This window comes from Opisthocomus hoazin, chromosome 5 (assembly GCF_030867145.1).
Source record: "Opisthocomus hoazin isolate bOpiHoa1 chromosome 5, bOpiHoa1.hap1, whole genome shotgun sequence".
Lineage (NCBI taxonomy): Eukaryota > Metazoa > Chordata > Aves > Opisthocomiformes > Opisthocomidae > Opisthocomus > Opisthocomus hoazin.
In genome coordinates this window covers 50,602,557-50,618,756 of record NC_134418.1, presented here as the reverse complement: position 1 = coordinate 50,618,756, position 16,200 = coordinate 50,602,557, and the positions used below count along the sequence as shown (strand labels likewise).

General features: G+C 55.3%; 1 protein-coding gene across 1 annotated transcript; it reads right to left on the bottom strand.

Moving 5' to 3' along the window:
- Positions 1–8,850: 8,850 nt before the first annotated feature.
- On the bottom strand, positions 8,851–14,277 carry MEPE (matrix extracellular phosphoglycoprotein). The gene is made up of 5 exons (XM_075422207.1): positions 14,192–14,277; positions 13,436–13,507; positions 11,798–11,845; positions 10,957–11,049; positions 8,851–10,842 (listed from the first exon to the last, which is right to left on the bottom strand). Exons 2-5 carry the CDS (start codon positions 13,493–13,495, stop codon positions 8,851–8,853), a joined length of 2,193 nt encoding a protein of 730 aa, XP_075278322.1. The 5' UTR covers positions 13,496–13,507; positions 14,192–14,277.
- Positions 14,278–16,200: the final 1,923 nt, after the last annotated feature.

The window sequence follows — 16,200 nt, the reverse complement described above, 5'->3', positions numbered from 1 at the left end:
CAAGCAGGATGGCCATCCCTCCAGGTTTCCTTAAGCCTGTACTTTTCATACCCAAACATTGCCCTTGGGTCGGGTTTTTGGTGGGAGAGGGGGGTAAAGCAGCTGTGTGTGCAGGACCTGTGTACAGCAGGCTTCTCCAGCACATCTACCAGGAGGTGAAACACAGGTGTGCATGGGAGGGCTTGTCCACAGCTGCTGTGGGCTCTGAGGTACCCAAGACAACAGTGGATTTTCTACACTTACAACATGGCTTTCGTCCCAGAGAGCACACCCATCATCCCACCCAGGTGACCCCAGTTGTCACCACAGAAAAAACCACCTTTCCAGGGACTATGCAGCTTCCCACAGCCACACTGCACACCACGGTCTACAAGCCACAGGACTGCACTGAGCTGGGTCCCTGAAATCTATGGGAGCGTTTCCAAGTTTTGAACTGGACTGGTCCAAGGACTGTGAGCACAAGCAAGGAGAGGAAAGTGGTGGTAAAAATGTCCCAAAAAGGAGAGTTCCCTGATATGCCGACCGGACCATTCCACGGGGAAGTCTGCTGCCTCCCTGGGGCCCGGGTGAGAGACATCGCTAAGTAACTCCCTGGTCTGGTACGGCCCTCTGACTATTATCCGCTCTTAGTTGTTCAGGTTGGCAGTGACAAGGTAAAGGACAAAAGCACATGGGCAATCAAAAGGGACTTCAGGGCTCTGGGGCAACAGGTTAAAGGATCAGGAGCACAAGTAATGTTCTCCTCTGTCCCTTCAGTTGCAGGGGAAGATGAGGGAAGAAACACGAGGAGTCAACAGATCAATACCTGACTCCAAGCCTGGTGTCATAGGCAAAATTTGGGGTTCTTTGATCATGGGTCAGTTTACGTGGCACCAGGCCTGCTGGCAACAGATGGGGTACACCTATCGCAAAAGGGGAAGAGGATCCTAGCTCAGGAGTTAGCAGGGCTCATTGATAGGACTTTAAACTAGATTGGAAGGGGGAAGGGGATAAAACCAGGCTAGCTAGTGAAAAGCCTGGGGGTGGCAACTCAGCTGTTAGTGGATGGTGTGCTAACGAGGACCTTCACTCTGCTGAGTTAATGAGGGTACAGAACAGGGAGCTGTGTGGCAGCAAGGGTGCAGCTTCATCGGGGGCTCAACTCAAATGCTTTCATGCAAAGGCACGTAGCATGGGGAATAAACAAGAGGAGCTAGAGATGTGCGCACGTGTGCGGGGTTCTGATATCATCGGCATCACAGAGACGTGGTGGGACAGCTCCTGTGACTGGAGTATTGGGATGGGAGGATACAGGCTCTTTAGGAAAGACAGGCAGGGGAGACAAGGCGGAGGCGTCACCCTCTATGTCAAAGATCAGTTGGAGTGCATGGAGCTCCGACTGGGACTGGATGAGGAGCCCACAGAGAGCTTATGGGTCAAGATTAAAGGCAGGGCAGGGACAGGCGACATTACAGTGGGAGTCTGCTACAGGCCAACTGACCAGGACGAGCGACCGGATGAGGCCCTCTATAGGCAGATAGGAGAAGGCTCACGTTCAAAAGCCCTGGTCCTCATGGGGAACTTCAGCCACCCCAGTATCTGTTGGAGGGATGACACAGCAGGGCACAGGCAATCCAGGAGGTTCCTGGAATGCGTTCAGGACAACTTCCTCCTCCAAGTGATAGCGGAGCCCATGCGATGCTGGACCTTGTTCTCACCAACAAGGAGGGGCTGGTGGGGAATGTGCAAGTCAAGGGCAGCCTTGGCTGCAGTGACCATGAAATGGTGGAGTTTAAGATCCTTAGGGCAGAGAGGAGGGTGTGCAGCAAACTCACTACCCTTGACTTCAGGAGAACAGACTTTGGCCTCCTCAGGGATCTGCTTGGTAGAATACCGTGGGATAAAGCCCTAGAGGGAAGAGGGCCCCAAGAAAGCTGGTCAGTATTCAAGCATCACCTCCTCCAAGCTCAGGAGCGATGCATCTCAACCAAGAGGAAGTCAGGCAGAAATGCCAGGAGGTTTAAATGGATGAACAAGGAGCTCCTGGCCAAACTCAAGCAGAAAAAAGAGGCCTACAGAGGATGGAAGCAAGGACAGGTAGCTTGGGAGGAACACAGAAAAATCATCCGAGTAGCCAGGGAGCAAGTTAGGAAAGCTGAAGTCCTGACAGAATCAAATCTGGTCAGGGATGTCAAAGGGAACAAGAAAGCCTTCTATAGGTATGTCAGTGATAGAAGGCAGACTAGGGAAAATGTGGGCCCTCTCCGGAAGGAAGCTGGAGACCTGGTTACCCGGGATGTGAAAAAAGCTGAGGTTCTCAACGACTTTTTTGCCTCAGTCTTCAACAGTGAGTGCTCTAGCCACACTACCCAAGTTGCAGAAGGCAAAGGCAGGGACTGGGAGAATGAAGAACTGCCCACTGCAGGAGCAGACCAAGTTCAAGACTGCCTACGGAACCTGAAGGTGCACAAGTCCGTGGGGCCTGATGAGGTGCATCCATCATCAGAGGGAACTGGCAGACGAAGTTGCCAGACCACTCTCCATCATATTTGAGAGGTCGTGGCGGTCTGGGGAGGTCCCCACCAGCTGGAGCAGGGGCAACATCACCCCTATTTTTAAAAAGGCAAAAAAGGAAGACCCGGGGAACTACAGGCCAATCAGTCTCACCTCTGTGCCTGGTAAGGTGATGGAGCAGATCCTCCTCGAAACCATGCTAAGGCACATGGATAACAAGGAGGTGACTGGGGACAGCCAACATGGCTTCACCAAGGACAAATTGCGCCTGACCAACCAGGTGGCCTTCTATGATGGGGTTACAGCATTGGTGGACAAAGGACGGGCAACTGACATCGTCTACCTGGACTTGTGCAAGGCATTTGACACTGTCCTGCATGATGTCCTTGTCTCTAAAATTGGAAGGACATGGATTTGACTGATGGACCTCTTGTTGGATAAGGAACTGGCTCGATTGACTCAGTCAGAGAGTTGCAGTCAATGGCTCTATGTCCAGGTGGAGACCAGTGATGAGTGGTGTGCCTCAGGGGTTGGTACTGTTCAATATCATTGTCGGCGACATGGACAGTGGGACTGAGTGCACCCTCAGCAAGTTTGCTGATGACACCAAGCTGTGTGGTGTGGTTGACATGCTGGAGCGAAGAGATGCCATTCAGAGGGACCTGGACAGGCTGGAGAGGTGGGCCTGAGTGAAGCGCATGAAGTTCAACAAGGCCAAGTGCAAGGTCCTGCACATGGGTCAGGGCAATCCAAAACACAAGTACAGGCTGGGCGGAGAGTGGCTCGAGAGCAGCCCTGAGGACAAGGACTTGGGAGTACCAGTGGATGAGAAGCTCAACATGAGCCGGCAATGTGTGCTTGCAGTCCAGAACGCCAAACATATCCTGGGCTGCATCAAGAGAATTGTGGCCAGCAGGGCGAGGGAGGTGATTGTGCCCCTCTGCTCCACTCTCGTGAGACCCCACCTGGAGTACTGCATCCAGCTCTGGGGCCCCCAACACAGGAAGGACATGGATGTGTTAGTTGGAGTGGGTCCAGAGGAGGGCCACGAGGACGATCAGAGGGCTGGAGTACCTCTCCTACGAGGACAGGCTAAGAGAGTAGGGGCTGTTCAGCCTGGAGAAGAGAAGGCTCCATGGTGACCTTCTAGCAGCCTTCCAGTACCTGAAGTGGGCCTACAGGAAGGATGGAGAGGGACTTTTCACAACGGTGTGTAGTGATAGGACAAGGGGGAACAGCTTTAAACTAAAAGAGGGCAGATTTAGATTAGATATTAGGAAGGAATTCTTTACCATGAGGGTGGTGAAACACTGGAACAGGTTGCCCAGAGAAGCTGTGGATGCCCCCTCCCTGGCAGTGTGCAAGGCCAGGCTGGATGGAGCTCTGAGCAACCTGGTCTAGTGGAAGATGTCCCTGCTCATGGCAGGGGGGTTGGAACCAGATGATCTTTAAGGCCCCTTCCAACCCTTACCATTCTATGATTCTATATAGGCTGTGGATCTTGCTATCAGTACCTGGAGCTGCATACCAAAGCCTCTGCTAGCTTTTTACAGTTCCACAAAGGCCTGACTTTTTCTGCCCTTCACATCCAGTGAAAAAGCACTTCTTGCCCTGAAGAGAAGAGGTGGTTTAATTCTCACTTCTGCAGAACTATACAAGTCACAACATAAGGCAGGTGAAAGCCCTTCACTTTATAAAAATGCCTCTGTATCCTCCAAGAGCTGAAAGAGGCTGAAAGTTAGTAACCATTTTTCTGAAACCCCAGTGACATTCCTTTGCACTAATTTGTCCAAGGGCTCAAAGTCATCTAGACCTATGGCTCCAGGGCAACAGCTTCCTAATTACCTAGGTTACAGCATCATCTGCCAGATTAACAAATCATTGGGAGGTGACTGAGACCACGTTACAGACTGTGATGGAGAAGAGAGGTGATAACTCACCTAGCATGCCCAGGAAGTCAAGGATACCTGCGAGGCACTAGCAAGCCCACGCCACACGAGGTCCTGCTGCAGCATGCTGAACACACACAGGGCAGAGCAGCTCACTTTGTCATATAAGCCCTCATGCAGCCACAAGGCAGAAAATCACAAAGAGTAATTACAAAGAGAATGGTTTTTAAGGTGAGTAGCAAAGGTTTAGGTTTTTTTGTTGTCGTTCCCTCCTCCTCTCTTTGCAGCAAAGACACTGGGGAGTCAGCCAGGTTCCCCATCCCCAACCTGCCCAGGTAAAAGCCTGCCCTAGTCCTGGAGGGCTCAGGAAAGGCAGGGCAGGCTGGCCCTTGCTTCCTCGCTGCCCAGCAAACCCGGGGAGACAGTGCCCTGCTCACACCCCACTGCTGGTGTTGGTACCTGCACTGCTGCCAGCCCCACCACTGGGACCACAGATGCTGCTCCCATGGCCTTGGCACCCTGTGCTGGTTTCGGCTGGAATAATTTTCTCTCCAAGTAGCTGCTGTGTTTTGGATTTGGTATGAGAAGAATGTTGATAACACTGATGTTTTTAGTTGTTGCTAAGAAATCAAGGATGTTTTCCAGTCTCCCATGTTCAGCTAATAAGCAGGTGTGCAGGAGCTGGGAGGGAGCACAACCAGGCAGCTAGCCCAAGCTGGCCAATGGAAATATTCCATACCATGGGCTCTATGCTGAGTATATAAATCATGGTTGGCTGCAGGGCAGGAATCTCCTCTGTTTTCCATGAATTCAAATCCTCTCTTGTGTAGGAGTTTGAACTTTCCTGGGAGTTCAGTCTTCTTCAGGAGTTCCATGAAATTCATGAAATGCTGTGTTCGGTTCCATGATCGCTGCTTGGGAAGCAGCTGCAGATAGGTCATCAGGCCGTGAGAAAATTGTATTATTTGTTTTGTATATTCATCATTATAATTTCCTTTGTTGTCTTACTAAACTATCTTTGTCTCAACCCACGAGCCTTACCTTTTGTCCATTTGTCCTCCACATCCCACTGCCCCCAGGGGTAGGTGAGGGATGAGTGAGCATCTGTCTGGGGCTTAGTTGCCAGCTGCGGTGTTGAACCGTGATGCACTCACGGCTCCCCAGGCAAGGCTGGGGGTGGGTTTGTAAAGGGGCTGGTACCAGTGCCTAGGGCAAGGTCCAGCTCACAGCCAGTCACTGCCATCCTGGAGGAAACAAGGATGCTCCCCTAAGGGGCTAAATTCCCAAAGGCTGGGTTCAGCAGATTTCCCTAGGGAGGATGCTGCTGCAAGATACATCACTCGAAAACCTTTGCAGCTGTGTCTGCTGTGGAGAAAGTACCTGACCTGAGCCTTGCCCAGCTGGCCTGCTGTGGCCATCCCCAGTTAGGGGTCACGGCTCACCCTCCCCCTCATCTGGCTCATCTGACATGTGTGGGAGCTGACCCCTTTTCCAGCCAGTGCCAGCTTTTTCCAGTACTGCTGTGCACACCGACCCATGTGCAAAAGCAACATTAACAGAAATCTGCTTTTGCAAAATCTGAGGAGTTTCCACTGCCACAGCTGCTGCAGAAAACCCTCTGCACCTCACGTGACAGGGCTTCTAGGCACTAGAAATCAGTGATAGCCCACAACAGCAGATGTTTCTGCTCTAAGCACAACATTTCCCTGAATAAACAACCACCCATACTCACCTGGCCACATTGCCACAACTAATATTTGTAAGGGAAGCTGGGAATTTTAGGGGCAATTTCATTCCACTTGCACACCCTCAGAAAGTACTGTAGCGTGCATATCACTCTTCACTTGGGATCGCTCACAGGATGCGTGACCCTAAAGCACTTCAGCAACAGCCTCTGCTGTCCCCACGTGAAGAAATGCCTGTTAATAAATTGCTGCTGCCCTTCAGTAAAATCAAAAAAACACATGGGAACAGGAAGTAAATGCATATATATTAAAGGCCTAAATTAAAGCTTTTCCTGAAAAATGCACAGCTTAGCAGAGCCAAGGACCAGAGAGCCACAGAGGTACACCTCCCAGACCTGGTGGCCAGATCTAGCCCAGCTGTAAGCTTGCTGTGGGTGTCAGGCTATGACGGGTGGCGGCGAGCTGCCCTGCCAGCTCCTGCCCTGCCAGCTCCTAACCTGCCAGCGCTCATCAGCCCAGCCTTCACTGCGAGGAAAAACCACCTCCCCACTTTGCTCCAGTACACCAGCAAAACCCTTCCCTCGGGAAACTTGCAGTTTGTCCATTCAGTGGCCGCTTGTGCTATTTGACAAGCCAGTTTTGGAAGAGCAGAGCCAGGCACCTCGGTGGTTGTGAGGAGGGGCTTGGGGTGAGCATCCCAAAATGCCACATGCCCCAGGACGTAGAGGCAGGATCATCGCACAAAAATTCCAGGTGCTTTAACAGCAGCTGTGCAAGGAGGTAGAGCTGTTTCATAAATGTACGCCATTTATACCTGAACTAGCCAGTTTTGTGCCTGACTTTGCCATTCGGGCAGGGTTCCCCCGGAGCTTGTGGAAGCAGAGGGAAGAGAGGCAGCGCCTGCCCCGGCGCCAGGCAGGGCTGGGCATCATTCGACAGGCACGAAACGGTCCCAGCAAAAGGCTTTTTATTCCACTAGATGGTGCCCAGGCCTTGCTCATGGCTGTTGCTTAACGGTGTGGACAAGGACGAGGTCAGGGCTGAGGATGGAGGTGGCTGGCCACCACGCCAGGTTCTTCACGGAACTGCAAGCCCGCCAGTCCCAGCCCTGCCAGGAGCGAGACCCCAAAACCAACCCCCCCGTTTGCCAGGCAACGGCATGAGCTGAGCCCGAGCTCCCTGGAGCATCGCTGCAGTCCATCAGACGTGGGGTGTGACATGCCACGGCAATTCCGGGGGCAAGTCGCCCGGTCCAGGCTGCCACAGCCATGCGACTCCTTTCACTCTGAGCCGGGTGGGCTGCACAGGAGGTCCCTGAGCCTTTGGGGGTACTGTGGATGATGCCCGATGCCTGGGAAACTGCAGGCAAACCACTGCCCCAGGCTGCTTAACTCTCCATGTCCCTGTAGCACTGGCACCAGGCTGCCTGGCACAGCATCGCTGGGAGCACCGGGGCCTGATGCCCTGGTGTGTGGTGTAATGGGCACATGCAATTTTTTATCCTTTCCACCGGAGAGCACAAATTTTGGCAAGGCAGAGCCCTGACAGCTGGTGCTGCTGACACCACCAGTGAGATACACAGTGTAATCCTTGTCCTGCTGGTCCCAGCATCAATCACCCATGCACTGATCCCTAAGAACCAAGTCTACAGCCCAAAAGGGGACCTGCCCCTTCCCTGCCTGTGGCTGTGCAGCGGGAAGGGGAGCAGGCGCTCTGCAGGGACATGGCGGCCGTCACCGCTGCTGTCGCAGCTCAGTGGGCGCAGCGCCAGCGGGGAGTCCCCTCCCACGAGTGCCAGGGCCACACCACTCCCTGCCAGGCTCAACGCCGCTCTCACTGTGCCCTTTACTCCGGCGTGTTGCCAAGTGCAGCCATTTTAGCAGCTTCTCGGACAGAAAAAGGAACCTGCAATTGCATAAACAGTGATTAACTTTGGGCATCATCGGCGGCACGGCTCCAATAGCAGCCCAGCCTGGCTTGTGTGTGGGGGCAAGCGATGGGAATGGCAGTGGCATGGCTGAGGTGTTACAGTGCTGCTGGAAGGGCGATGGGGCCGGCAAGCGCCCCGGCAGCACACTGGATGCCATGGTGGGGATTTCTTGTTATGGGAGATGGATGAACAGAGGGGCAGATGTTCTGTGGGGCTCCCCAGCAAGGACAAACTGCCCGGGTCTGGCCTCGGGCAGGAGCCAGCGGGGTTTTATACCCCAAGGGAAGGATGTGCAGGGCCAGTTGGCCAAATTGCAGCCCCAGAGGTGACAGCTGGGCCAGTGATGCACTCGGGCAAGAAACCCCCCTGAGCCCAGAGACTGGCCACCCCGCAGCACACTGCTCGCTGCAAAGCAGCTGCCTGAAGTCCCACTGCTAACACCAAAATCAGCAGAGCCTTAGGTACAGAAATGCCTTTATTTCTCCGTTGGGCTGGAAGGGAAATCGCGAGGACAGAGGCTTTTTCTCACTGTTTATGTACTCACTTCACATCAGTGCACAAATAACGCTACCGTACGCCATGTAGCACGATTGCTGTTGCGTGACTCCAGCACAGCAAATCCGTGCATCGCTGTCGCAGCGCCGGACACAGCCCCCCCCCTCAGATTAACAGCAGGATTGCATGAACCGGTGATTTTTGGCTCCTGGGCTGCGAAGGACCACTCAACACTCAGCAATGGGCAGGGTGCCCCTCACCCAGGCAAGAGCAGCAGCGATGCTGGGGGGGGGGCCACAACACGTGGGACCCCTCAATTCCACCGCTGGAGCCCACTGGGGCGGACACCGGCAGCCCCTCAGAGGGTCCCCCGGCTCCAGCGGCCATGGGGGTGCCCTGGGGCCCCCCACCCGGAGGGCCGCAGCCCCGTCTGTCGGCTGTCGCTGTGGCTGCCCCGCTCCGCCTCAGAGGACTGGCTGCTGTCGGCACTCCCAAGGGCAGTGTAGGGGCCGTGGGGGCTGCCCCCAGCCCTGCCGAGGGTGTAAAAGGCCCTCTCGCGGACGTGGAGCTCATCGGAGTGCTTCACGTGGTCCACCTGCCTGCTGTGGCCCAGTGCAGCAAATGCCCCCGGCTCCCCGGCCCCCAGCCTCCTGCCATGGCGCCGGGGGAGGCGTCCAACCCCGGCCCCCACCACCGACACGCTGGTCTCGCCACCTCGGCCCTGCTCCCAGCCTTCCCTTGCCGCCGCGCTGCCCCCGGCTCGCCCTGCCTGTGGAAGGAGGCTGCCCCCCACATCGGTGGCGCGCTGCCTGCCCCTGGCATCGCTGCCATGGCCGCCAGCACTGGCTTGGGTCCCGCTCGATGCTCGGCTGCCGGCTTTCCGGCGTGGGGGCACCACTTGGTCTGTGCTGGGTGGCTTGTTCAGACCCGCTCCCCCTGGCTGGACCCTCGCCCCTGCCCCAGGCTGTCCCTCCCCGCGGGGCTGGGGGGTGGCTGGTCCCACCTCCCCACTGCCACCTCTCCCGGCCGTGGTGTGCTGGCTTGCCTTGCGGCCGCCGGCCATCCCCAGGACAGTGGTACAGTCCCCCTTGCTCACGCCGGGGGAGGCCATGGTGGCCCCCAGGCGGACCCTGACCCCCTTGGCTGGGACAGCAGCGGTGGCCTCTTCGTCAGCCTGCTGGTGGGGAGTGGTGACAGCCAGGTGTCCAAGCCTCCCATCGGACCTCTGACTCTCACCTCTCCCCTCACTATCACCATTCCCACGGGTGCCAGCCCCCGCAGGGACAGTAATGTCACCACTAGCAACCCTCCAGGGGCCGGGGGCCACTGGTCCTGCTCCATCACCAGCACTGGTGTGACCATCCTCACCATCTCCTGTGGGATGGCTGTCCCCAGAGCTGCTGGTGACGCTGTCCCCATGGCTTGGGATGGCTGTCGTGACAGGTCCTTCAGGCTGCCCGTGAGCAGGGATGCCATCATTGTCATTGCCATCGTGTGCCACAGTGATGCCCAGCCCAGGCAGGGGGCTGCTTGTTCCCGCCGTGGGAATGTTGCCATCCTTGCTGCCACCACCCTGGCTGGTTTCTTGCTCCCCCACGTGGACCTTAGCCCTACCAATGAAGATGTTGACCTTGTCGTCCTTGTCCGGAGAGATCTGGGTGAAGCTGGTGGCCTTTGCTGTGCTGCCCACCTTCCCGCGGGTAACAGTGATGCTGCCTGAGTCGGGGATGTAAGTATACTCATCCACACCTTTGGTGTCAACTTGGATGTTCTCCATCTTTTCAGTGACAGAGGTGAGAGCAGTGCCTCCCATCCCTGTGCCCTGCGTGACACCCTCCTGCCCTTGGCCAGGGACAGTGGCCTCACCACTGCCCTCGTCCACAGCTCCTGTGGTGGTGGGGGCCCTTTCCCTCCCAACTGTCATGGCCCCCTCCACTGGAACCCCCCCGGGGGCACCATCGTTCCTGTCCTCCTCACTCTTGACACCAGATCTGTTCCCCTCCATGGCCTTGCTGGGGTGTCTGCTCTGGGGGACAAGGGAAACACCACCATCGACTTCAACCACCAAATCCAGGTCACCGCTTCCCTCCAAGCTGGCCAGGGTGGGACCTGCGACACCAACACCACCTCGTGCTTGCATGCCGGTGCCCGGGTGAGGGCTGTGAGCATCCCTGCCAACACCTTGGGCACTGTGGTTTTTGGGCTTGAGGCCGGTCTCACTCTCCATCACATTGGTGCTGCCATCGTCACCTCGCTCTGGGGCTGCCCCATTCTCCGATGGCCCCCACCTGGCATTGTCCTCGTCCAGCTGGTGACCAGAGACAGTGCTCTGGCTGTTAGCCTCTTCCTTCTGTGCAGTACACACAAGGAAGAGGTTAGGGCAAGCCTCAGTGCTCACCGGCTGCATGGGGAGACACAGCCAAGCTGGGGTCGGTCCTGTCAAGGTGCCTGGCTGCCTCCTCACCTTTATCTGTGTCTGGTTCCTCCGCGTCGAAAATGAGTAGACATATTTGAAAACGTAGAAGCCATGGTTGGCATTGCAGCCTTTCAGCAGTATCTGGTGGGGAAAGAAGTAACCAAAACCCACAATTTTCTTATTAAACCCAATGGCAGTATCTTCCCTTGCTGCGCCTGGCGTCGCAGCAGGGTCCCACCAACAACCAGTGGGACCTCAGGGCGGGTGGTAGCTCACACTGCCTTGTGGCCACCAGCACGGACAGGGACCTGGGCAGGATGCGTGTGTTCGCCGCCTGGGCTACAGGGTTTGATTTCCCCTTGGGCTCATTTTCTGCCTTTGTTTACTTTCAGGAGCTGTGGGTTTGATTTTTTTCAAGGTAGCTTATGGCTTGAGTAAACAACCTGGTTGATGATCAGAAATGAGTGATGGGGCAACAGCAACCGAAGTGCTGGAAGCACAGCAGCTGCCTTCCAATAGACAAAACCAGGAATTTTCTTCCACACTAATCTGAATTTTGTTATTGATGCATTTTACACTGACGCACCTTGACAAAACCCCATAACAGCTTGGCTTGGGACTTTTACAATGTCACCTGTGGGTACAGCAAGTATTTGTGCTCTGGGGCTGGGCAGAGGCAGAGGAGCAGGCAGCAGGGGGAATCCCTTCCCTCACCTGAGCACATCACACATTTCCCCTCCCCTGTGATTTGTAAGGGCTACTCAGACGCAAGGGGACTGCCCATCTCTTTCCACGCCTCACTGGGGTTCCCTCCAAAAGAGGCTTTTCCTCCCCGTGCCCCTGCTGCAGGGCACCCCTTGGGGTCCAGATAGGGCAGATGGGGACATACCCGGTGCTGTCCTACACAGTTCCCAGCAGCTCTCACGGGCAGCGGCACCTGTGGGCAGGAAAACACAAGCGGGAGTCGAGGTGTGAAACACTGCCCTGGCAGCCAGGCAGCTGCCAACACCCGCTGCCAGCCGGCCGCCCTGCACAGCGTGATGGGCACGCCATGGCATCCGGGGAAGGGTGGGAAAAAAGTGCTGATAAGCCAGTAAATTCCCAGGCACTACCTGGGGTGCTAGCTTAAAGCCAGCAATAAGAAAGGTCAAAAACCCATTTTCAGGGTCTGAAAAGTATTGCAAATTCTGCTACAGCATGCCTGTGTTGCATGGTACTTTTAAGAGGCTAGTGTTGGTCTGCAAATACCCTCTTACTGGATTCCGATGGAGAGTATTTTTATTGCAGAACAGTTTTAATACGTGGCACTGCTGCTCATACCACAATGCTCCAACTGACAGCCTGCTATCTGACTGCAATGGGAGCCTGGAGGTGGCTAACTGGTGGTGGTTCCCAGTGTTTACTGGGCAACAGATCAGTGACATCTGTGCCCTTACAGACAGGTTTCTATACATGCTTGCAAGCTTCTGCCTTCCCCTGATTATCCTGGCATCTTTTGGGATGTATGGGCCACTGTATCTCTCAGCAATGGGGGACCTGGAGGTGGGAGGTACCTGTGAGCCCCACCAAGCCATTTCAGGGCATCCCTTACATGCCAGAGGGGTAGGTGTCCCCATGGAGATAGGGCCCCCTCTGGTCTCAGCAAAATCAGCCACTGAAGCCCCAAATCCAGCTGAAAGGGGCAGAAATGCACCCAAGAGTATTAAATATTCCCAGCTTATTCCAATGTTTGTGAACAATGTCAAAGGCTCAATTACAGCCCCGGTTACACAGCACAGTATTAACTGGCTCTCTTCTGTGCCCCTAGCTGAAAAGCAAATCTGCACTGATTTATTGCCTTTCTCTGTGCTGCCCTGCTTAGAGACCCAGTAGCACAAGCTTGCCCTGGGGGCTAAAGGATACACGGCCCAGGCCCAGCCCTCAGGGCAGAGGTGGTTGTTCTCCTCCTTACCCTGCTGGAAAAGCAAGCCTTCGATAAGAGCAGATTTTCACTCTAGCTGTGTATTTAGTATGCTGGGCAACAGTTATGCAGGACAAAAATGGCTACTATTATATTTACTTCACCTTGCCCTTTGTTTGAGTTGTGTCTGTCCTAATTTCACATTAGGAGAGCTGGAATATAATTGCAGGCGCCCCTCCGACCCCTGTTACCCAAGTGGGTAAGGCGAGCATCCCCTCTGTGCCTCCCTTTCTGTGGCCCTGCTTGGGCCATTCTCAGGCCAAAAGCTCTGGGCAGATCCCAAATCCGCAGAATCAAGGGAAGAGTCACAGCGACCTAGACCAGCCCTTGTGCGATGCCCTAACTGCTAGATTAAAGGGACATGCTCAGGCACCTAAGTGCTAATATGTGGTTTTCCTGCTGAGTTCACCTCTGTGCCAGCACCTCAAAACCCTCCCCAAGCCCCAGAGGTGCTATATGCAAGTACAGCTCCTGTTTTGCTGCTGCTGAAAGCATGCCAGGACGCACTAGGTGGTACACCCTACGCTTTCGGTGGCGCGCTGGGAAGCCGGGGAGAGCCATACTCACGGGTGTCGAGAGGGCCGTGCTGAGCAGGCACAGGCACAGGCACGCAAGGGCTGTCTGCATCTTGGGCAGCTCCTGGGGACACAAAGCAAAGCATCACTGGAGTTTGTCTTCCTGGGACTTGCAGTGCCCAACAGTCCTGGTCAGCAGCAACCAAAAAGCTCCTGCTGTCCCAAAGCCCCCATGGCAGCGGGGTTATCCAGCCAGCCCGGCTTTCCCCAGCCTTTGCGGTGGCCCTCAACATCGCACGGCCAGCAGCACCGAGTGGGAACTCCAACACCGGGCATTAAAGCTTCTTAACTCTCTCTGTCAAAGCAGCTTGGGTGCTTAGTTGCAATAAATGACTACCAAAACCACTGCAGGCTAAGCCATGCATCGTTAAGTCTGAATGAAGAAACTTGCACACTGTTTGCAACAGCACTGATAAATGGCAGGAGATAATAGCTCTGTTGGCAAATAATACTCATTGCACCCATCCACCCTGGCTTGGGCTTGCAGGTCCAGCCTGGAGACTGTTTTCAGCCATGCAAGCATTGCTACAGAAAACATCGGAAGGCAATTCATGCACAAGGATCAGCAGTACAAAGCAACGTAGGCTCAAGAAAGCGCGATGCGGAGACACGCACAGCCGAGACTTGGGTAATCTCCCCATCCCCACTGCAGCTTGCCCAGAGTGAAAGCAGGAGATGCCCTGCTCAGGGAGGACAAAGCTGAATGGCCGGGGAGAGACAGAGCAGGCAAACTAGGTAAGAAGATTACCTTTCGCCGTCGGAGGCAGGTCCCAGTGGCAGACCGTGGAGGCTGTGCCCACTTTGCTGAAATTTAAAGTTGGCCCCAGGCACGTGGAGCCAATCAGCTCCTGCCCAGGGACATTTGTCAGTTCTGGCAGTGCCCGCAGATAACCAGGGGGAGTAATTTCCAGCTAAAAATGTGTTTGTGGTGGAAGACAGCTATCAAATGTTCCACCTGGCTGGATAAACAGAAAGCATGGTTTATAAATATCTGTTCTGAAGGCGAAATTGCTCGATGATTAGCGCAGATCTTAGTGTGGCACACATCCAGGCTGGTTATTGATAAGAGGGGGTGCAGTGGGCTGTAGCGTGCTCACCGTGACTGACATGGGAAAGCTGGCTGGGCTGCGGAAAGGAAAGGGCGATACACTGAGCCTGGCCTGGTCACAGCCACGACCAGCACTGCAAGTCAGCGCTGGCCAAGCTGAGAGCCACCACCACACAGTAGCCTCCAACACTTGCTTCTTGGGTTTCAACCTCAATCCCTGCCCCCAACCTAAGCCCAGTGCAAGTGCAAAATAGCACAGTGGTAAAAAAGAAAAAAAAAATGATTTTTTTAATGTGCTGCTTACACAGGTCACTTTGAGCCCACATTTGCTGTCGGAAGGTGCTACAAGGAAGTGCCTGACATAGGTACTCTCCTCCTGCCCCCCTCTAGCTTCAGTGGTATTGCTGGTCTCCTACGCATATGCCAAGGGGGGGTTCCCCCTGTTGCGGCCAGCCTAGCTCAGCAGCTTACTGTGGTAATGGTGACAACAGCTCCCACCTCACCCACCACCCTGCCCCTGCTCAAACCCTGGGAGCAGACACCATCTCTGCATTAACGCCAGGAATGCTTAAACCATCATCATCCAACCTCAGGTGGGAGAAAATCTCGGAGCCAGAAGGAATCTTGCACTTTCCCTCTGGCCAGGGAGCTGCAGTCGGATGCTGCCCAGCGGGTACCGGTGCAGCCAGCCGGTGCGCCTTAGCTCAGGGAAGCAGAGCTTTGGCCAGGTGCCCGGAGGGCTGACGCACATGGGGCCAGGCTGGGCGCCCTGTGCTAGTGGGACCCGGCCCACAGCAGTGCCAGGGCCCTTTGTCCATGCTGGTTCCTTGACGTCTTTGGGCACCCCCTGGGGATGTGGACGACAGGGCTCTTGCGTCCCCCCACCAGCTGCAAGCATGTGCAGGGCTCCTCAGTGCTGCGGTAGGGATTTGGCCCCGGAGGTGCCTACCCTGCAGGTAGCACCCCTTGCCACTCTGGTGGCAGCCAGCAGCTTGCTGCTGTGAGAATAGAAACTTCTTCTGCAGTTAGACCTGTATCGGGAGCTGAACACAGGTCTGCTTTCCAAGAGCACGAGGGCAGTGCGGTACCTGCTGTAACCTGTGTGTGAGGGCCATTGCTTTTCCTAAATGGGGGCACCTGCCTGGAACGCCACAAGATTTGGTCCTTCCCCATCCCTGGTGCTGATCCCCAGTTGTCTGGGGCCACACTCGCAACAGGGAGGTGACTCTGGACAGGGATCCTGGGGACCGCAAGCTGGGCATCCCCATCCCTGATGCAGGAGGCAAGTGGGTGCACCGCTGTCACTGTGACAAGCCTACCTTGCCCTGGGGACGAGGCTGAGTGGCGGGGATAGACATGGACCTTTTGGCCTTTTTGGGCTGCAGCACCAGTGCCTGAAACATGTCCGAGGTGCCCAGCCTCAGTGGGACCCCCATGGCTGGCGCAGGGATGCAGAAGTAAGGCTTTCATTACAGGGGTGTGCATCTACAGCTAGCTAGTGATGCATGGAAAGAGAAATCAATGTCTTCACCTTTATGAATATTGCCTGGTGTGTGGTCAGGCCACAGGAGGCGTGCTACCAAGGAGTGGAAGATGTGGCAAAGTTGTCACCCACATATTGCAAATTCACATCAAATCCGCATAGGACATGGCAGTAAGCCCACAGCAGTGACCTTAAAAATGCCCTTCCATTTTTGGATGGGAGTCTA

Coding starts and splice junctions, on each gene's coding strand:
- MEPE (XM_075422207.1), bottom strand. CDS start 13,495: ATGCAGACAGCCCTTGCGTGCCTGTGCCTGTGCCTGCTCAGCACGGCC. Junction 11,846..13,435: donor GCACGGCCCTCTCGACACCC/GTGAGTATGGCT, acceptor TCCTGCCCACAG/GTGCCGCTGCCCGTGAGAGC. Junction 11,050..11,797: donor ACTGTGTAGGACAGCACCGG/GTATGTCCCCAT, acceptor TTTCCCCACCAG/ATACTGCTGAAAGGCTGCAA.